This window comes from Diceros bicornis, chromosome 7 (assembly GCF_020826845.1).
Source record: "Diceros bicornis minor isolate mBicDic1 chromosome 7, mDicBic1.mat.cur, whole genome shotgun sequence".
In the NCBI taxonomy this organism is placed as follows: domain Eukaryota; kingdom Metazoa; phylum Chordata; class Mammalia; order Perissodactyla; family Rhinocerotidae; genus Diceros; species Diceros bicornis.
This window is the reverse complement of record NC_080746.1, coordinates 16,812,451-16,833,790: the sequence shown is the minus strand read 5'-3', so window position 1 is coordinate 16,833,790 and position 21,340 is coordinate 16,812,451. Positions and strand designations below refer to the sequence as shown.

The window sequence follows — 21,340 nt, the reverse complement described above, 5'->3', positions numbered from 1 at the left end:
AGCATAGCTCCAGTGGGTAATCAACACATGCTCTGAACATATGAACGGAGGAACGGCTGATCTCCTACATGTGGAGGTGCAGGATTGGCATGTAGCTCAGAAGCCCAGGAGGGCAGTGTGGGAGGTAGGACGTTTTAACCAGCAGAGCAGTCCAGCAACAGGACGGGCAGCGCAACAAGGCCCAGGGTTCCTGTCTCTGCATTGACTGGGCTGCAGTTGGCTGATTCCAACTGGGGTTGCATGGTAAAGTCTGGCCTTTGATGGGGATCATGGACTAGAAGACCCAACAGCACTGTGAAACTAAAATTCAATATCTCCAACTTGCCTGGAACTAAGGCCCTCACCTGTGGTTCACCCAACGCAGGACCGTGGTGAGACCTCTCCAGTCTTGCAGGTAGGGTGCTCATGTCAGGGTCACACACCCCCATGACCACAAGAGGGCGCCCTGGGCTTAGACTTGCCCTGAGCATGCGCGTGAACCAGGAAGCTTACCTGGTCTGAAGGTGGGGGGTGCAAGAAAGGGCTGAGGCAGGGCTCTGCTGAAGGTGCAGTTAGGGTGGCCGGACCCAGACCCCATAGTGACCCCAAAGTAAAAACATTTCATTGGAAGACAGAGTTGTTATGCTGTTTTAAAATTAAATACATATTATTATCTATTTCTGGGAACCTTCAAGTACAAAATGGGCAATGAGTTTGTGTGTACTCCTCCCCCTAGACGTGAGTGAGGGTTGCGACCCGGGTGGGGAGGGATGTCCAGGATTGCGGGCTCAGCATTAGGGATATCAGCAGCAGGAGACAGCTCTGTGTCCTGACTTCCATGTCCTCTCTGGCCCATTCCCCAGAAACAGTTGCTTTATCCCAGTTCCCAGAGCACCTCTCACTTTATCCCCTAACACTACCCCCTCCACAGCCCCCTGCAATATTCCTCATGGCACCATCGGATTTACTCTGAGGTGTGCACTTAAAAGAGGCCTAGAAGTTCTTCCTGGCCTCTCCCTTCCTTCCATCTGCTCTTTTGGGAAGCCTGAGCTTGGATCCATTCCCTGTGGTCGCCCCAAGGCAGGGGGATGACCCCCACCCCACACTCCCATGCTCTGGGTCCTGCAGCCCATCTGGCAGACAGAATGAGCTAGAAGGGACTTGTTGCTTGGTGTCCTTCCAGGACGCCTCGCTCTCCACCCTGCTCCCAGCCCTGACAACTCAATCCAGCTGACATGACAGGAAATGAGAGCAAGCAGCAGAGCCTACGGCCAAGAAGACCATTTTCTTTGCTGAGGTGGGGAACAGGGCCGGGGTCCCACCTTCTCCAGGGCTACAGCCCATTTCCAGCAATGTGTCTGGAAGGGGAGGCTTGATTCCTAGAGCTTTCTGTCCTTGAGCAAAAGAAGCTGACAGCATGCTCAAGTAGAAATGGAGCCTGGGGAGCTGGTGACTTCCTAGAGGGGCAGCCAGGGGAATCAGATGTCACCCCAGGAAGACCAGGAAGACCTGGAGAGAGGTCGGAGTTGATCACGGTTTTGGGACCACAACATCCTGGAGGAAGGCTTTGGCTACTCTGAAAAAGTCCTCCAGCTGTTGAGAGAGGGCGGGGGTAAAGGAGGCCGTGAGGGTTCATTTACGTTTAATTTGCATTTAATTTGCATTTGGCCCTTTGATGTCCAAAGGCACTGAAATTTCCTGTCCTTGCTTTTTCCCTTTCTTGCCTCTGTTCTTTTCTAGCCTCCAGGCAACCCTCCATCTCTCTCCTCTTCCCCACAGCTTTTCCTCTCCCAGGCTAAACAGAGAGAGAGTATGAGGCCCAGAGGATTGGTACCTTCTCCACCACCTCCCATCTGCCCAGAACTCAAAAAGCTGATTTCCTGGAGACTGAGTGCTGGGAAGGAGGGAGGGATAAAGGGTTCTTTTGTGCCCCGCTTCCAGTTCATCTAGTTGAAATGATCATCAAGCAAGTCAGAGAGGGAAGGAATAAAAATTGTCCCACCCTGCCCCTTGCCCCGTGCACACATGTCACAAACGCACCCAACCCTCCAAGACCCAGGAAGAGCATATGAGGAGGAGCAGAGAGAGCAGGAGGGTCTCTGCTCTGCTGTGACTTGCCCTGTGACCTTGGGCAAGTCCCTCCCCCCTTGAACCTCCGATTCTTCATATGAACCATATCTAGGTTCCTTCCACCTTGAATTACATGATCATGGAAGGAGAAGAGAAGGGGAGACTCAGGCTCAGACACTGGAGGGCGAGATGAAAAGAATCAGCTTTGAAGTCAGGCAGACCTGGTCTAAATCCCAACTCCGTCATCCGCTAGCTGCATTAACCTCCCTGCACCTCAGTTTCCTCCTCTATAAATGGAGTATAAAAATTGTCCCTTCCTCCTAAAATTGTGCCAACTAAATAAGAAGGTTCATGACCAGCATGTAGCACCTTTCTTGTCACATAGGAAGTGCTCAATCCATATTTATTGAATGAATGAGTAAAGGAATGAGTAATTGAATGAAAGGGAGGTAATGTCTGCCACCCTCTCTCCACCCCCACCCCTCCCACCCTCTCATCCTCCCACCCCATGTCTGTAACCCAAAGCTGTGCTTCTGTGAACCTCCAAGTTCCCATCTCTGCCCCAATGGGCCCCAACCGCAAGAGCTCCACCTCCATCCCCATCCCTGGGACCCCAGAATCCTGGGCTGCTGGAGCTGGAAGACCCTTGGAAAGCATTAGGTACATGCTCCTCTGGCGTCCGGAAAACTAAAGCCTGGAGAAGAAATGTAACTTTGCACACGGAAGAGAGAAACAGGCCCCGGATAAGGTGGTCGGAGAATCAGACCCTCCGTGCATACAGCCATGCAAATGCTATGCAAATAGAGATATGGAAATCATACGCACAAAGGGGTATATAAACTATGTGCGGCATTTTTCTAGGATGATGACAGGTGACATGCAGTTGTAGATAAGAAATGGACCTCAGGGAAGGGACCAAGCTGCAGTGGAGGAGGGGAGAGAAAGGACGGAGAAGAGGAAGGAGGGAAGTGACGGTCTGGAAGTGTCCTGAGGGGGGTCCCTGGGTTCACTTGGCCTCCAAGAAGACTTTCCTGACCTCCTCCGCCAGCCAGAAGAACCAGAAAGAAGGTCCCCACCTGTCTTGCCGAGAGTGGGAGAAAGAGAGGACGATGTGACGGGGAGAGTGGTTTGTATGGACCCAAAGAAGCACTTATTAAAGAAGCACGTTATTAAACACGTCCTATTCCTTTGGGGCCACTGTGGCATCCATGGGGCCCGTTCCGACACCTGTTGTGTACCCAGCCCTGGGCTTGGTGCTGTGGGCAGCCGATCAGTTAACAACCAGGAGGTAGGATAGAAAAGTCCCACAGACCCCGCCACAGGGGCTGTTAAGAGCACTGGAGTGTTACGGTGATTTAGAAACAGACAGATCAGATCACTTCCGACTCCAGAACGGAGGTAGCATTTGAATGGTGCGTCGAGGGAGTGGAGGGCAATGCTTTAGAACAGGAGCCCTGATACAGCTGTGTATCACGGGGCACGGTAAACTCTCTAAGCCTCACTTTCCCCATCTGTAAAATGGAAATCATAACAGTCCGGTTTATGAGTTATTACGAGGACTAAACAAGATTGGATGCCTCTAGTGTGGTGAGCACAGTTCCTGGCACACAGTGAAAGCTCGGTAGGTGCTGGATTCTATAATAGGGATTATTGGGGTGGAGGGTGGGTAGACACGCCAGGTGAAAAGAACACTGTAAACAAGGCAGCAGCAAAAAGGTCCAAGACCTGTTCAGAGAGCAGGAAATAGTCCTTGAGACTAAGGGGAAGGTAGGTCCACAGGAGGCCCATCTGGAGAGGAAGGCGAGGCTCTGCCCCCTGTTGGCACATGGCTTTCTGGGCTGACAGGGCAGGTGTCCCTGGTCTTGGCACCACTTCCTGGGACCTGAAGAGTGGAGGAGAAGGGAGCTCAGATGGTGAGTCTATGATGGGTGCTGCAAAGAGCACTGGAATGAGAGTCCAGACACCTGATTCCAGCCAGGCTCTGTCTGTCTCTAGGGAATTGTGTGCCTTTGGACAAGTCACTTCCCAGCTCTGTAGATGAAGGACATGGCTGTTCCCACAACCCCAGACACTGGTAAGTAACTTGCACAGCATCCTGTCACAGAGCCTCATGCAAACTGGGACTAGCCAAGCAAGGGGCAGTGTCTTCACCTGGAAAATGGAATAATCACCAGGGCCCCAGCCAGGTCCCAGGATGTTGTGAGGGTGCACGGAGGCTAGGTAGGCCTGGCCACCTGCTAACTCCGTACAGATACATGCCGGTTATGATTAGTACCTGCCCCATTTTACAGATGAGTAAAATGCGTTCAGAGAGGTGGAGTGCCTTATCTCGTGTCACACAGCTGGTAAGCGGTTAAGAGGTAGGATTCCAAAATCAGATTCTTTCCAGCACACCCTATGGCTTCTCCAAACACTCCAGGCTCCTTGCAGCGCTTACACTTCGGGAGTCCGTCCAGACGGAAGCTCAGACCCCGGCTGGATAATCCGCCAGGGGCTCCAAAAAGGGGAGAGCTGGACCCGGAGGCCGGGTCTCTGCGGGCGCGGTGGGGAGAGGCTGCCAGACCCGGCTGGGGCAGACAGGTGTTCCGCAGGGTCGGGACCCGCCCCGGCAGCACCCCCTGCCCTCTTCCCCGGCCCCCAGCTCCGCGTATGCAAATCGCCGCTTTGCATGGGCCCGGGGCCAGGCGCGGGGGCCCTGCCAGGGGGCGTGGCCCGCGGCCCCCGCCCCGCGCCGCGCCGCGTGCTCACCTGGGGCGTGTGGCAATCCTGGCCGTGCCGAGGGCTGGCCGGGCGGGAGCTGCTGAGCGCGCGACGGCGGCGGCGACGGCTCCGGCAGCGGCTCCCGCGGCGGCGGCGGCGGCCGGGGGCGGGAGGGAGGAGACCCTGGCTTCCCAGGGGGCCCGGCTGGGGCAGACGCGAGGGGCCTGGGGGGGCGCTGGCTTTGGCCCCGCCTGGGGCAGGATGGTGAATCTGGAACCCATGCACACAGGTGAGGCGCAGAGGGAGTGAGCTCTGACAGGTGTCCCTGCGCGCGGGAAGGGGCCGAGGGGCGCAGTTCTCGGGGGTCTTACGCCCCAGCGGTCAGGAGAGGGCAGTGTGGATAGCGGGTCACCCGGGGCGGGCGTAGGTAGGCGGATGGCTGGGGGACCTTGGCAAAGAATGAGGTTCAGGGCTGCAGTAGGGGTGGGAGACCTTCGAAGCCCACCCCCCTCGCTCTCACAGCTGGAGAGCAGCAGATGTGTGCGACTTGGGTGCCTTGAAGTGCTGTAGTCTGGATGAGGTTGCCCTGATCACTGACTGCAGAAGGGCGGCTCACTCACTCAGCCAGGGGTGTGGACCTGGGAGTGCATAAGTGAGGAAAATGCATGTATCCACATGTTACGTGTTTGGTGTCCCGGGCATTTATGTGAAGTAGAGGCAAAGTGACATTTGTAAGGGCTGGGGGTGGGCTGGGGAGCCTAGGAGGGGTGAGTGGGGCCGGACAATTACAGAGGCACACCTGGGGTGGGTGCCACGCCATAAATGAATTGATTAGGGCTTGTGGAAGCGTGTGTCCATGTGTATCAGAGGTGAGTCCACCTGTCCCCGTGTGTGTAGGGAGAGGAGGTGGAGCAGACCGTGTGTGAAGGGGTGCCCACTCACATGCTCTGTGGGTCTTGGCAGTGTTCTAGGCTCAGTGTGTGGGGGGCTGGGGAATCCGTGTGCCGGTGCTGCTCGGGAGCTCTGTGGGACCCTGCAGGAGGAGCAGCCTGCACAGGGGCCTGTGGGATAGGTGCTTCCATCTCTGTGTCTGAGAGGGGGTGGTGGAGATACTTCCTCTGTGTTCCATGTTTCACGGGTTCGGATACCAAGCCCTCTTTTCCTAAGGGGAGGGACCCCAGGAGATGGAAATGCTTTTCCGGGAGTTGTTTCCCCTGTGTGAATGGTTTAGACGCATGGAGTGGACCAAGGCCCCTCCATTCGCCCTGCTGATCCCTCCTTTCACAGCAGGGCTAGGACCGGAGCTAATGCTGAAGGCTTGGGCTTGGGGTTAGGGTGGGCCTCCTGGAGGTCAGAGAGCCTGAGCAGAGAACAGGCTTGAGGTGAAGAAAGCTGAACCTGATTTGGCCACTTGAGACCAGCAACTTGCCTCTCAAAGGGCGCAGCACCCAGGGAACTTTACTTAGCATTTCAGAGCTATTGATGGGAATTTTGTTACCTGCTTCCTTTCTAGGGGGTAGGGAGGAAGAGTGGGCGGAGGCATTTTCCTGACCCACCCCAAGGCACGGAGCAGGCGGGGGGCTCTGGCCCTTCCTGGAGCTCACCAGTCCTGAAAACAAGTGGCAGGGGATGCCTGGGACAGATGCCTAGTCCACAGTTGCCCAGAGCAGTCCCAGCAGGGCTGAACGAAAGGCAGGCTGACAGAGAGGTGTTGACTCTGAGTGGATCTCCAGGTGCCAGGACATGCCAGGAAGGGCTAGGTGAGGCGGAAGGAACCATCTAACTGAGTGTCATCCAAAGTTTGGGGAAAGTCCGTTTCCAGACCCTGTGGCACCAACACGGAGCTGGGCAGACCTGGGGGCAGACCCCCTGGTCTCCTTTCTTCACCTCCTACCAAGAAGGCCTGGGTTTGAATGAGAGCAAGCCTTCAGAGAGATGGCCTCCAGCGGGAAGTTCTTTAGGACCAAGATCAAAGGCTTCCTGGGGGTTTTCCACCTCATTGTCTCCTGGAGGCTGCTGCTCTGGGGGAAGTGGGAGGAGATGGGACAGCTGGGACCCAGCCTAGGGGCTAAGAAGATTCAGCAGAGAGGAGGACAGCGAGTGAGATTAAAGTGAGAGGGCCAAGCCCCCCATGCCTTGGCCTTGGAGAAAGCTCCAGGCTGATGCTTTTCAGAAGCCCAGATACTACTGTCACGCCTGTGCCCCGTAAGCGGACACAAAGGGGGAGATTGTGCTAACCCAAGGTGGGGTGACCCTTCAGGATGGGTCTCCATCTCTCTTAGGTGGGTTCCCTGATTCATCTCTCTGTGCTTACTTGCTGCCCCTCCCCAGCCCACTTCTGTAGTCTGGGCCTCAGAGCTGTCTGAGCCTCCCTATGAGGTTTCTGTCTTGGCCCCTCTGTGGTGTCTGGTTCCCCTTCAGTGGCACCTCAAAGAGATCTCTCAGTTTGGGACTTTCTGTGGAGTTCCTGTGACTGGGTCTCCATTTGAGGGTTCTCTTTGCTGGGTCTTCTCGATGGGTTTTTCAGGGTCATCTTTGTAGGGTCTTTCAGTGTAGGCTTTGCTGTGGGGTGTGTGAGGGAGGGTCCCTCTATGGAGTGTCTCATTATTGGGCCCTGTCTAGGGTCTCTCAGTCCAGGACCCTCTTTGTAGAAATTTGGTCTCTTGGGAGTCTTATTTTCCCCCTCACAGTAATCCTGTATCCTGCTGATTCTTTATAAACAGTACTTCCCCTGTGAATCCCCAGTCCTGGGCCCTTGGGGACTCCTCCTCATTGATTTACTGGAACAGTTTGGGTGGGGGAAGAAGGGGGAACAGGAGCACACAACCTAGGGTGAAGGCTTGAACCCAGGACCCCCCTCAGCTCCAAGAGCACTGCAGCCCCCGGGTCAGCCTGTCTTTTCGCTCTGATAACCTGGGAGCAAGCCATGATTCAGGTCAGCCTAGGGCCTCAGTGCTTTGTAACTTATAGGGCATCTCTTGTGCAAGCAATCTGAGCAGGCATGAGGTCACCAGGCACAGGGGCACCCCAGTCAAGGAGGGGCTCCCCACTCCTAGGCAAAAAACAGGCAGAGGGGTAGGCAAGAGTCAGACAGCTAGGGAAGGAGAGGAGAGGGCGGAAAACAGTGGGAAGCCAGCCAGAGGAGGATACCTGGTCAGCCCCAGGGCATCTCTTTTTCTGCCATTCTCCCTGTGAGCTGTTCCCCATCAGGGTTGGGAAAGAGGGATCAAGTCTCACAGACTGATACCAATTAAGCTCAGGAATAACACTTGGGTTGGAAGGCCTCTTTGTGCGAGGAAGTGGATTTCTCTTGAAGAAGAGGCGGGAGAAGTCTCCTCCAGGGGAGAGTTGGGGCCATGGCTAGCTCAGAAGTAGGACTGGTGGGTCCCTTGAATTCCCTCTGCTGGAAGTGGCCCCCATCAGTGGGTGCGTGAGGGAGAAGTCAGGAGGGAGCGCCAGTCCCTTCCAAAAAAGTGAAGATGAACAGTAGGAGAGACAGAGGTGAGCCCTCTGCTTTCCTGGCATAGCCTGGACCAGGAGGTTCAGGACACTGTGGACACTCAGCCTGCAGCCTGGGGGAAATGCCACCCCTTGCACTTTGCTCCTGTGGACTCACACACACACATCCTGGTTCACAGATATATAAGGAGGGACTGCTCCCAGGTCCTGCCAAGGCACAGAGAGGGCAAGGTTGGCAGCCAACATCTTGCCCCAACTTGACAGTGTGATGGTGCTGGTGAGGCAGGAGAGGGTCTGTGTCTGGTATCTGGGCTCTTACACAGAGCATCTGAGCCTCCCCAGGGAAGAAAGTAATGGCAAGGAGCCTACTCAGTCGCAGCCTGAGATAAGAACAACCAAGAAGCCTGGCCCCACCCCATGACTCTCTCACTCACCCCTGGAGTGCTGTCCAACAGGCGAAGGGTTACAGCGTCTCGGGGAGTTTCGGTGTTGGCCCATTTTTAGGCTGAGACCCAAGAGCTCGTCCCACCCATCAGCCTCAGCCTCCTACCCAACAGGAACAGGTTCTCAGTATCAGCATCCTATGGAACTTAACAAGACCCCCAGATCATCTCAGCCTGCCCCTCCATTCATGCTCAAATCCCCATCTGATCTCAAAGTGTCACAATGTTGCTCCCATAATGGATACATCAAATGAGTAGAGGAGTAAATTCAGTATTTCATTTACTCCTCACTCCTGGCAGAGTGTGGGGCCTTTGATTCCTTCAAGAGTTATCCTTAGGGGTTGGCCCGGTGGCGTAGTGGTTAAGTTCACGCGCTCTGCTTCGGCAGCCCAGGGTTCATGGGTTTGGATCCCAGGCGTGGACCTATGCACTGCTTATCAAGCCATGCTGTGGCAGGTGTCCCACATATAAAGTAGAGGAAGATGGGCACGGATGTTAGCCCAGGGCTAATCTTTCTCAGCAAAAAGAGGAGGATTGGCAATGGTTGTTAGCTCAAGGCTAATCTTCCTCACCAAAAAAAAAAAGAGAAAAAGTTATCTTTAGACATGATTAGAACTACCTTTTAAGCTAATTTAAAGGGTGAGTGAGATGGGCTTTGGGTATATTTAAAGGCAATACAGTGAATGGGTTTTGGAGGAGAGTCTGGGTTACAGGCATAAAATTATGGTTTAGCTAAAGAGTTACCCTTCTTAAACATCAGGAGTTTGAAATAAGTTAATTCATAGAACCCGCTCATCATCGCAGCCTTACTGCCTCTTAAACTCTTCCTGATCCCATGAGCATTTTTCCTATGAATTCAGAATCTGGAGAATGCTGATGGCTTCCCAGCTAAAGGACAAATTACAGCAGTGCTGAGACAGAGAGCCAGAGCTATCCATTGTGACATTGCAGCCTAAGTATCTGTTTAGTTAGTTTGTTTATTGTGTGCTTACTTTGTGCCAGGAACTGTGGCAGGCAGTTTCATTCCATATTTCCTTTACTCCTCACCATAACTCTGGGAAGTAAGTATTAGTATTCCCATTTTTTAGTGGAGACAACTGAGGTTCACATATGGCCAGGGTCTCCCAGCTAGTTAGCGATGGTCCTGGGATTAATTCCAGGTCTGTCTGCCGCCAAAACTCATGCTCTGATTTCTGGGTTTAACTTCTGAAGTGGGTTGAAAACCACCGAGGGGAAGGACTCGCCCCCTCTGGCACCTTCCCAGCAGTCTCTGACTTTTCCTCAGCCCAGTTGAAGAATCCCTGTGGGGAAGTGTGAGCTGAGCAGATCTGTGTTAGACAATGCCCAGCTCCAGGAGTAGAACTTTGTGGGTGAGATGAAGCAAAGGCCATTTCTCCATTGGAGCAGGAGGTGAGCAGCAGCAGAAGCCCTTTGCAGATGTGTCCAGGTGGCCCACACTGTTCTTCTGAATATTCATGCATGACAGACTATACAGAAAGTTTCAAACTGCAGTAAAAAGGACTTAGATTAGGCTCAAGAAATGCCTTCCTAAATGTGGTACACTGTGAGGGGTGGTGGGATGTGGCTGCAGGGCCTCCCCTAGAGGTTTGTGACCATGCTGGACAGCATGGCTATCTGGTGAGGGCTGTACAGAGCTCCAAGTATTTACCTGAGAGTCGTCAATTTGGCAGATCCCAAAAATATTCCTCAAACCACGGTGGCTCCTGAGATTGCTTACTCCTTCCCCTGCTTCTGGGGTGTTCTAAGGGCTGGAGAGCCTTTGGACTCCCCATCTCTGTCTTGTTTGGCATGGCAGTCACCCCTCCTGCACTGCAGTCACTACACTCCCAGGGGCCACAGTTTAAATCTCTGCCAGAGCCACACACATCATTACCCTAAAAAAAAAAAAAAAAAAAAGAAGAAGTAGGTTTTCTCCCTGCTTTTCCTGGGGCAGAGGTCCACCCTTTTCCCTCATCCTGATCATCTCCAGACCTCAGGCATCCAGACTGCCAACTGCCTGATTACCTGATGCAAATTAAGACTGCCTGCTTAACTGGGATTGGCTGGGGAGCCGGGTATGCAAATTGGCTCACCAAGACTTTATCTGGTTTGAAAGAGTTAAAGTGCCGCCCCAGAGCAGAGGGTGAGGGTGAAGGGGGGGCCAACATGATTTGAATAAAATATTCTTCTGTCTTTAACGGCTTCAGTATTTGGGTGGTTTAATAAGGAGAGGAGCAGAGAGAGTGAGTTAGTTCAAAGTTGCCTCTTTCCTTCTGTCTGTTGACCCTGGAGGACACTTAGAGCCCTCTTATGTGGTGGCAGCTGTCTCTGGTGGGTAAATGTTTAATTTATTGAAATGAAGCAGGTCAGAGAGGCCGGACCAGCAGCACTTGGGGGCTGAGACCGGGGCCTGGTGTAGCTCTTCTCCCTGTGCGGAGCACTGACCTGCCCGCCACCCCTTTCTCACTGAGCAAGTTAAAGGAGTAGAGAGAAGGTAAGGATCCCCAAAGGGCAGGATCTCCAAGGAGGGTCACACAGGAGCTAGGGCTTGATACCCAGACACTGGGCTGACCTCTGAGAACCAGACAGAGAACAGAGGCAGGAATTGAGGAAGAAAGGTGAGAAGGGCAAGCCTTGGTTCAAGGGTACTCTTACCTTCCTGGGTAGGGTTATTATAGGGGGAGAAGGGGAGATGGATATTTCTTATGTTACTTTGAAAAATAAAATAAATTCCTTAAATCCCAGAGGAAATGAGGATTGAGAATGAGAAGCATTCTCCCCCACCCCCCACCTCCACTGTACCCCTCCCCTTGTTAAATTTTTACCAACTGAGCCCAGTCGTAGAAGGAAGTGGTGATGAATGATGCAAAAGGTGAGAGACCCTGCAGTAGCGCTTGAGCATGGGAGAGAGAAAGGCGAGGGAAAGGAGGCCAGCATGGGAGGAGGGGTGTGTGCCCCCGAGCTTATGAATATTCTAATTGTCGTATGTGTGGGAATCCGGAATTTGAAAGTCTGATGGTTGTTGTAATTACACATTCATCTTTGCTGTTTCGTTAAAGCCACATATGTCCTAGCAAGAAAAGTTGTGACCTGCTATTAAAATCAGTTGTGTTTTCCCTACAGATATCAAGATGAGTGGGGATGTAGCGGATTCCACAGACGCTCGCAGCACTCTCAGTCAGGTGGAGACAGGTAAGGGTCTCTCTTCTGGGGAACGAACAGGAAAGCACTGGGTGGGCGGGAGAGAGTTGTTGCAAATTGTCAAACAATGTGGTTTCTCTTCTCACTTGGTCATTCAGCCAATCAGACCCAGATGCTGGGTCTTAGGAAGTGAAGGAATTCCCTAGAGACATGGGATCTGACCCTGGAGCTCTGAAACAGCAGATATTAGTCTACAGTGGGACAAAATCTCTGAGACTAGGCTAGGAAAGGGCCAGATCCTTAAAAACAAAACAAAAAAGTTAGGGAGCAGATTCACTTCTTGATGTGCCATTCCAATGCCCCTAGAAGCAGCAGGCTGTGTTCCCAGTTGTTACTGACTGATGGAAGGCAGAACCTGCCTTCAGTAGATGGGGACTAAGGTCTGTTAACCCTAGATTTCTCAATAGTCCTACTCAGAGAACTAACCAAAGAGGCCCGTGTGCAATTGTTCCTCTTCCAAATTACGTGCATGTGGGTGGTAAGTGGACTCAGAGAGGAAGGCTTGGTGCCTGGAGATGACTTTACTTTGTGAAGAAGAGAAAGAGGACAGGGAAGAATTAAGAAGAAAGTTTTGTAGCTTTCTGCTTTTAACTCCATAGTCCACGCCTTGCTGTGAAAGTACCATATAATAAAGAAGAACTTAAAGAAAGATGAGTATAAATTGTAACACCACCAAATAACTTTAATAGCATCCCAACAAGACCTCAATTAGTCTTTTATCTGAATCACTAGAGACAGAAATTTGAAGTGGAAGAGAATCGATGACCCCCAGAGCTAAAATCTTTGCATCTACAGGACGCATTGACCATAAACTTTTCTACCCCCCCCCCCCGTTTAATATTGAAACAGTCTCTATTTGCATAGTTAGAGCTACAGGTTTTATATTTTGCTTTGTGTATAGGAACACCTGGACTAGGAGAATGTGGGCCAGTTGCACCCATTTTAATTGATTTATTAGTTGGCTATGTTTTACTAAGGGTCTGTGGAGGGGGCACCTGTTCTCCCCACTTGACAAGAAAATGCCCACCAGCCTCAAGAACTCAAGCAAGGCTTTGAAATCAGTTCAGCTGGAGAGTGATGGGCGTGGTCTCTGCTCTGACACTCTTCCCTAGAGAAACATCAGAGTCCAGAAGCCATGATTCCAGAGAAGTTGAGTCACCCTTTCCTGGTAGCAGGCTGACTAGAACCAACTCTGTTCTCCTGGGCCAGGTATATTGCCCCAGCTGCGTGGGGGCACAGCTAGAGAGTATCCATGTGGGAAGAAGACCACATTTAGGCTGGCACTGGTGCTCTGTTATCAGTTTTGTGACCAAGCCAGGGTAACCATGTTGGGAGTGAGGAGGAGCTATATAGACCCCGAAAAGTGAGCCAGGAGACAGAGGGAGTTCAGATGCTGGCTGGGGGTTAGGAAGGTTAAGGTATTATGGACAATCTGAGTAAGTTCTGGCCTCCTATCTGGGACCGTGGGAGCTATGTCCAGACTAGATTGAATGAGAAAGAATCTGGACATAAGCTGGGACTTTCAGAATCTAACTGTCATCCCAGAGTTACTGCCAATTCAATATATGACCTTAGACCAGCCACTTTGCCTCCCTAGGAGGTAGGAACAAATGACCTTTGAAGAGTATGGATTTAGGATCAAACAGACCTGGGATAAAAACCACGGCTCTGCTGCTTACTGGTTGTGTGATCTGATAAGTTAATTGAGCCTCATCTCTTCTGCAAAGGGGGACAGTTAATGCCCGTCTCAGAGTGGGTTGAGAGTTAGCTGAGATGATGTTTAAAGCTCTTAGCACAGTGCTTGGCACATGGCAGCTGCGATCATTACCTCTAACGGCATCATTCAGATTCTGTGATTCTGTAATATACGGAATGAGCATGGCTTCTAAGCACTTTGGGGCTGCAGATGACTGGGTGGTCCTCTCCCCTTCGTTCAGGCAGAGTGGGTCAGCCCTGGAGGTTGGTTTTGCTCTTTCACCACTCAGGAAAGGATTCTGTATGGGTCCTCCCCGACTCCAAGGAGACCGTGCTGTCTGGAACTTCTCCACTCCTAGATCCTTCACTTGCCGGGGCTCACCTCTGTGGCTGGTAGCATCCATACTTAGGTGATCATCAAATTACTGCATGTTTTTCAGGGCAAGAAAAAAGAAGTAGCTAATTAAAGTAACCAAGCTTCCTGGAAAGTCGTTCTGGCTCGTTTTTCACAGAGTAAAGCTTATTATGAGTGACAATGGCTACCAGCTTGGTTTAATGGCTTCCTTCGGATTTGTAAAAGGCAGGTTCCCCTTCCCAGCAGTATATGAGTTAAGAGGTGGTTTGTCTCTGGATTTTAAAGGAACTATAAACAAAGGTGACCTAGAAAACCCCAGCTCCCTGTGAGCACCCTCTGTGTTGTGTGAAATCCCCAAGGGGCACTGGGGGTGGGACCTAGGAAGGGGAAGCGAATTTCCCCCTCTGCACTGGCTAGGACTGCAAAGGAGAGCATTCTCAGGTCCAGACACGGACTTCCTGGTTGGTAGAGACCTGGCAGGGCAGCTCATCCTTCCCTTTCCTTCTGCCTGTGAGGAAGCCGAGGCAGAGACGGAGGATAAACTGCCCAAGGCCTCAGAGTGTGACAGCACTAGGGACCAGAGAAGGCTCTGAGGCTCCCCGTCCAGTGCTGTTTCCACACCCCCTGAGGACTGGAGCCAAGCTGTTTCCAGATTTCTGAACTATCACCTTCTCTATCCTTCCTTTTACCTCCCTACCTGTTGCTACTTTTCCTTCATTCTAGGGGCTGACAACATTATTTTCTGTTCTCAGTTGAGTGGTTGGTAAGAATATACAGCCTTACCCACATTTCAAAAGCCCCCAGGTCCATAACTGACAACCACCAAGCACCTATGCAGTTCATCCTAGACATTTTGACCACAGTGGTCACAGCGTAGCCTCAAACCCAAGGGAGGACACACACGGTGGGCTCGGGAGGAAGGAGGGAAAGGCGAGTCACATTCATGGAGGCTGCTCACCATACCCGGGCACATGAACCTGTACCCAGAACTTTACATAACATCATCTCATTTCATTCCTGCAATCCCCGTTTTTATCAATGAGGAAATTATGCCTCAGAATGAGAAACTAACCTGCCCAGGATCACACCGCTTCTAACTAGGAATCAAACTCAGCCAGGTCTGACTCCAGGCTCTGCCATGAATTCCCTGCAGATTATTGGGCAAGTGTTCCCCACCGGACCTTTATATTCTTCCTCATAAAAGAGAGCCTTGGGCTGGATACTCTCTAAGGGCTGAATTTTAAAAGATAAGTACACGGTTCTGCTCTTCCAGATTCTCTCCCATCAATTTCCACATCCTGCATCTGTGCGTAGCCTTCCTCAGCGTCGCGCTCTCCCTCTCCTCCCCATCTCCCTCAGCCTCTCACGGTCCCCTTTTTCTGATCTCTCTCCTCTGGCGTCTCCAGCTGCCTTGCCGTGTTCAGGCTCCGATCCTCTCCTCTAACCTAGCTGGTGGTGCCATAACCAACATCTCTGGAGCACACTTGTGTCAGAGCCCAGGCTCAGGAAGATGAAGCCCCTGTCCTCCAGGAGCTTTCCTCCTAGTGCAGGAATTCATGGCGGAGTGGGTGACAGTGCCAACTTGTGACTGGAAGAGCACGCTCAAACACTTAATGCATTTGGCCTTTACAACAGTTTTGTGAGGGTAGATGGCACCATCCCACTTTGCAGGTGAGGACATTGAGGCTGGTGATAGGAAAGAATATTAGCTGATTTTCCCAAAATCCCATACCAAGCAAATGACAGCATTAAACCTGGGTCTTTCTAGTGACTTTCTACCCAAAGATGGTGATGGGAAGACTGAGGACCAAACGGGGACCAGGGACGAGGATACAAGAGAGTGGCAGCATCAGGGAGGTGCCATGATTGTGGAGGATGACCCCTGCAAAGGGGCTACGGGGGAGCCAAGCTCCTGCTGGTGGGTCGTCTAGTCCAAGAGGCAGAAACCATGCCTGGAGCCAAAATGTGCTTGTTGGGGAAGAGAGGGAAAGAGCTGGGCCAACCCTCTCCCTTCTGGTGAACTGTGGAGGGCAAGGATCTAGCCTCGGAAAGAACTTGCTCCTTCCCTTCTCTGGTCCTGAACCAGCCTCGCCAATGCACCAGCACCCCCACCCCTTGCAACGCTTCAGGCTCAGTTGTCATTTGACAGGGGGAGGGGGTGTGGTTGCAAACCCAGAGACTGTGGAGCAAATGCCTTGGCACCTTCGTCCTGCTCAGAGATCTGGGAAGGAAGGACTCCATGAGGGGAGCCCAGGGGGAGAAACGGGGAGCTAGGGATTAGGGGGACTGGAATTTGTCGTTCATCTCTTCCTGCTGCCCATCTTCTCCCACTTCAATTGTCCTGTCTGTGAGGTGAAATGATTAACATCTGTCCCACCCCCCAGAAGGACCGCCAAGGCAAGTTAGCTGTTTGGGGACCCTTTGCAGAAAGTCTCCTCGCTTAACTCAGGGATCCTTCGGCATGGTTTTAAGAAGGAATTGACATGATTACACAGGGAGCCCAGAGAGGTTAGTGATTTTCCTAAGAATGAGAAAGAATGAGTAACTGACCCAAGACTAGCAACTCTCCCTCCCTCAGTTCATTCCCGGGACCTCACCGTCTCCACCCTACTCAGTCCCGAGAAAACAAGCTGAGGATAAAGAAACTGTGTCTCGTCACGACCAAGAGGTGAGGTTCCAGGCAGAAACAGGCAGAAGACTTTTAGAGATGTGTGTGGTTTTCAATCCAAATATTTATTGAATAAAACTATTCTTTCAATGACAGAGAGGACAAGAGAAATCCAGGAAGTACTTGAAGGAAGGCAAGCCTTGGGGGATGGTGCAGAAGAGTCTCCTACTGACAGCCCTTTCTAAATGAGGCACATGTGCGCGCACGCACGCACGCACGCACGCACGCACACACCCTTCCTTTTATGATTAAATGACAGTGGGTGTGACCGCACTTTGCGAAGGATATGCCACCATACAAATACGATCCATCATTAGGTTGATAATTATCAGAAACATTCAAGGGACAAGACAAAGCTCTGTCACTGAGTGATGTGGGAAAAGTCCACTTGTGCCCTAGACTCGAGTTTCCTTGGCGTGATGTGGGGAGGAGCCTGTTACAGGGGTCAAATGAAGGGGGTGGACCCGGTGGTCTCTAGGATTCAAGCCTGGTGACTCTGCTCCTGTGCCCTCATCGGTCCCCGCTGCGTCCCTCACCTCTCTGGAAAAGAAAAATTAAGCCACAGCTCCTCCAGATGTCCCGGGGGGACTGACAGGAATTCCTGAGGGTGTAAGGATTCTGAGAGTGTCTTGTCCATGCCTCTCTCTTCCTTTGGAGACATTTCAAAACTGTCTCTGGAAAATGAAAGAATCTACTGTTCTTAGACATATCTTTTTGCCTCATCCATCCTCCATCCTTAAGAAAAGCTAATCCCCCAATTTTACTTGGCCACCTATACATGTAGGATGCCCTCTTCAGTACCTGAAAGTCCTTTCTTATCTCTCGCCTAAGTCTCTCATGCTGCAGCATAAGCCCATTGCCTCTTGTTCTGGCCTTCTCAAACCAGAGTGGCTTCCATCCCACCTGTTTGCAGTTTCTGTGACGGGCAGATTAAAAGGTACTGATTCACTACCCAGGCTTCATACTGTGGCTCTATTGCTGGAGATCCGAGGGGGCAGCCAGTGGTGTCAAGATCTGCCTATCTGCCTCTAGCACTCAGGAACCTTAGCAGATAAAGCAGCTACAACAGCAACTCACACCTGTACCATACCTTACAACTCACAGACACTTTCTCATCCATCTGTTCCAAAACCCAACCCCACAGGGTGGACAAGGCAGGACCATGCTGCTCAGATGGGTCCTGCCTGGCCCCAGTCCCTTGTCCTTTTGGAGGTCTCTTTAAGGAAGTGGCCCCCTGCCACCCCAGCTGCCATCTCTGCCGCCCCTAGAACAACATGGACCTCCTTTCTCTCCAGCCTGAGGGGACAAAGTGAGGGAGCCGGGTGGTGGCATCCTTGTGCTGTCTTTTTCCGTCCGGAGCTCTGCTTGGTTTCATCAGTGGCCACTCCTCAGAGCTCTGCTTCCCAAACAGTCTGGGGTGCAGGACCAGTTGTTTTACCTCCAGTCTGTCACAGACCAGTACGCGGTCCTACCACGCAGGACTGATACTCAGCTCGTACCCACTACACGCATTTAGCAGGGCCCAAACAGGTCTACACTCACGTCAGCAGGGAGATCCCACTGATCACAGGCTTGGGGTGCTATTAACATTTCTAAATTCTTACTCTCCGTGTCTGTACATATCTGGTCTTGGGCCTTTGACTAGCCCTGGCTGTTGGGCCACACTTTTAGGTGCTCTGCTTTGAGGAGTTTGAATCGTGTATAAGAATGTCTCTTTCCTTTGACATTTCATGAGCAGTGAATACATCTGACCCTGGGTACATCTTATGACCTTCTTAACAATCCTCCTCCTCCCACTGCGGGTATCGTGGGGGATGATGGGGAGATCCAGCAGGAGAGGTAGGTGCCAGGCCATCCTTTGCTGGCAGGGGTGGAACGACATCCACACACACAGACTCGGAGACTGGACACTGAGCAGCGTCCAGAGAATCGGGCCGCTGCAGCTTTCTGGGCCTCAGCCCTCCACCAAGGCACCCAAAATCTCAGCCTCCCACCCCCCCGCTGTGAGTAAATGCGCTTGGATCCACCTTCTTCCTCAAGAAACAATTAGGGCAGTGAACACCTGGTGTGCAAAAGTGCTGAACAGGGGAAAAAGAATTTAAGGAGAAACAAGCAACCAAATAAGGATAAATCTTAGGGTCTTGAGGAGCAGCCCAAATCCAGGCAAGTAAAATGCAGTTACGCTCCGTCCTGCCCCATCCCCCAAGCACACAGACAGACAGACAGACAGACACAAATACAAACTCACACTCACAAAATCCCCACCTCAAAACCCTCGTGGCGGGACGAGAGGTGCACCCACTGCAGTCTTCCTCTCTGGTCCGGGCTGCTCTTTCGAAGGCCGGCTCTGGTCGTGGCGGGGGTTTGTGAAACTACAGGAGGGCCGGGGCAACGGGAAGTTGGAGTCAGCCAGCGTTTGCTGTGGGTCTCCTGTGTTTAAACCACTCCCCCCGGAAGGGCTTTGCTAGGATGACCCACCCTTAGGAAGAGTGGCTGAAGAGAGAAGCTGGACCAGCTTCTCTCTCATCCTCTCACTCTGCTCCCCACAGCCTTTGGTTTGGGAGGAGGGAGAGAGAATCAGCTGTGTCCTTAAAAGGGAAGCTGCATGAGGTCGTCCCAGCTGGGGGACATTCCCCCTCAGTGGAGCCTGAGGGTCAGGCAGGGCGGGGTCAGAGAATGACCGAGCCCTCAAGGTGGCTGAATTTCATTTCTAGGGACTTCAGCCACTAACAGTTCAAAGTCCTCTCTTGGCTCCTCTGCAGGCTAGTGCTCGCTGTGGGGAGCTCCTGTGGTCACAGCAGGGCCCAGGTGGTTCAGGGAAGGCAGGCCTCTGTGCCAGGCCGGGAGTATGGGAAACAGAGCTGCAGGCATCTCCCCAAAAGGACCAGTGCTGTTGACTTGAAAAATAATAGGTGTTAATTTGCGTGGCATTTTACGTACAGGTTCCATGCAGTGCTTTTTCATCTCCTACCACAGGCACCTCCAAAGCCCCCCAGGTCTCCCCTCTCCTGTCACCTCCTCTTGGGGCATCGCTGTGTCCTCCAGACTCCAGAACTTCCCCACCACCACCCAGCCCATCCTTGATTAAGCCCAGCCCAGAAAAAAACCAGCGGTTGGCCTCGCTTGGGTGTGACTGGTCCAGGTTTGCATGAAGGGAACAGGCAGGCAGCCTGGCAGGTCTGGGCCCCGCTGGTCACCTGGGTTGGGGCGCCCCACCTGCCTGCTGTCCACTGCAGTGAGGCCCCCAGCAGGGGGCTTGCCCACCCCCACCTGCTCGGGCTGGGAAGAAGAACAAAAAATCGAAGCCAGAGAGCCCAGAGAGGTGCGGAAAGGAGAGGAAACCCAGTGGTTGCTATGACGATGGGGTCTCAGCACCCAATTTGCATAGGGCGATGATTTCCATATTGCAGGGTGAATTTCCATATCCCTGCCTCAAAGCCTGTTGGGGCGGGGAGTGGGAGGGGGAGAGGTCATTTGAAATTCAAATGAGTATGATTAAGGTTTTCTTGAGGAGGGAAGCGAGGACAAAAGGGGTTAAGCCGGCTAGCAAATGTCTGCCCCAGGCTCAAAGTTATTGAAAGCACTCTGCAGGTTCCCCTCCCACCCATCTCTGCAGGCCCCTGGAGACCTGCTGGTGTTTGGGCTGGGCTGGGTGTTAGTGGCCTCTGCCCGGGAGAACCACCTGGGTCTCTATCCTCTCCTGCCTCTGGGCTCAGTTTACCCCTCAGGGTCCTGAGGATGCTTGAACTCATAAGGACCATTGAGCAAGTAAGTTCTAGTTCTGGGCTTAGGCCTCCCTCCCTCTGGTGACCACAGACTAGTCATCTCAGTTTTTCTGTCAGTGAAATTGGAGAACAATCTGCACTTTCTTGTTTGGCTGAGGAGGTGTGAGGACAGATGGGTTCTGAACTCACCTCTCCCACCAACCTGTGCCCTTAGACAAGTCACTTCCCCTCTTTGGGGCTAAGTTTGTGCATTGAATGAAGGGTCTGAACTTGAGGGTCTCTATGATCACTTCTAGCTCTAAGATGCTCTGATCTGAGCACACTCTGATCCTTGGTGCACACCAGTTATTATTTGCAAGACTCTTTGAATGATGTGAATTGCTGCAGCCCTCAGTTCCTCTAATGCGTTAGGAAGGGCACCCCTGCCCCCCAGCTTACAGAGGTGCAGTCATAAGAACATAGACTTTGGGGGCCGGCCTGGTGGTGCAAGTGGTTAAGTGCACGCACTCCACTGCGGCGGCCCAGGGTTCGCCAGTTCCGATCCCGGGCGCGCACCGACGCACCGCTTGTCAAGCCATTCTGTGGCAGCATCCCATATAAAGTGGAGGAAGATGGGCACAGATGTTAGCCCAGGGCCAGTCTTCCTCAGCAAAAAAAAAAAAAAAAAGAGGAGGATTGGCAGGTGTTAGCTCAGGGCTGATCTTCCTCACAAAAAAAAAAAAAGAACAGACTTTGGAGCCAGAGTCTGTATTTGAAGCTAGCTTCTCTACTTATGAGTTATACGACCTTGGACTCATTACTTCACGGATCTCTGTTCAGTTCCTCGGCTGTAAAATGGGAGTAATAATAGTACGGATCTCACAGGGTTACTGTGAGGATGAACTGAGCCAACATTTGTAAAGCACTTAGAACAGTGCCTGCCATAGAATAATGCTATTTGCTAGTATTAGTATGGGGGGACAAAGAATCCACACGGTTGGCAGTGACCCAACGGCCAATCCAGGGAACCTCGATTAGGAATATGGACAGCCCCCTGAGTGGACCT

At 52.3% G+C, this 21,340-nt stretch overlaps 1 protein-coding gene across 1 annotated transcript in view; it reads left to right on the top strand.

Moving 5' to 3' along the window:
• Positions 1-4,986: 4,986 nt before the first annotated feature.
• The window catches only part of POU2F3 (POU class 2 homeobox 3), a 76,981-nt gene continuing 60,627 nt past the window's right edge, over positions 4,987-21,340 (top strand). The window contains exons 1-2 of the mRNA XM_058545003.1: positions 4,987-5,038; positions 11,775-11,843. Coding sequence (XP_058400986.1) covers positions 5,011-5,038; positions 11,775-11,843 — 97 coding nt within the window. The 5' untranslated portion in view covers positions 4,987-5,010. The remainder of the gene's footprint in view (positions 5,039-11,774; positions 11,844-21,340) is intronic.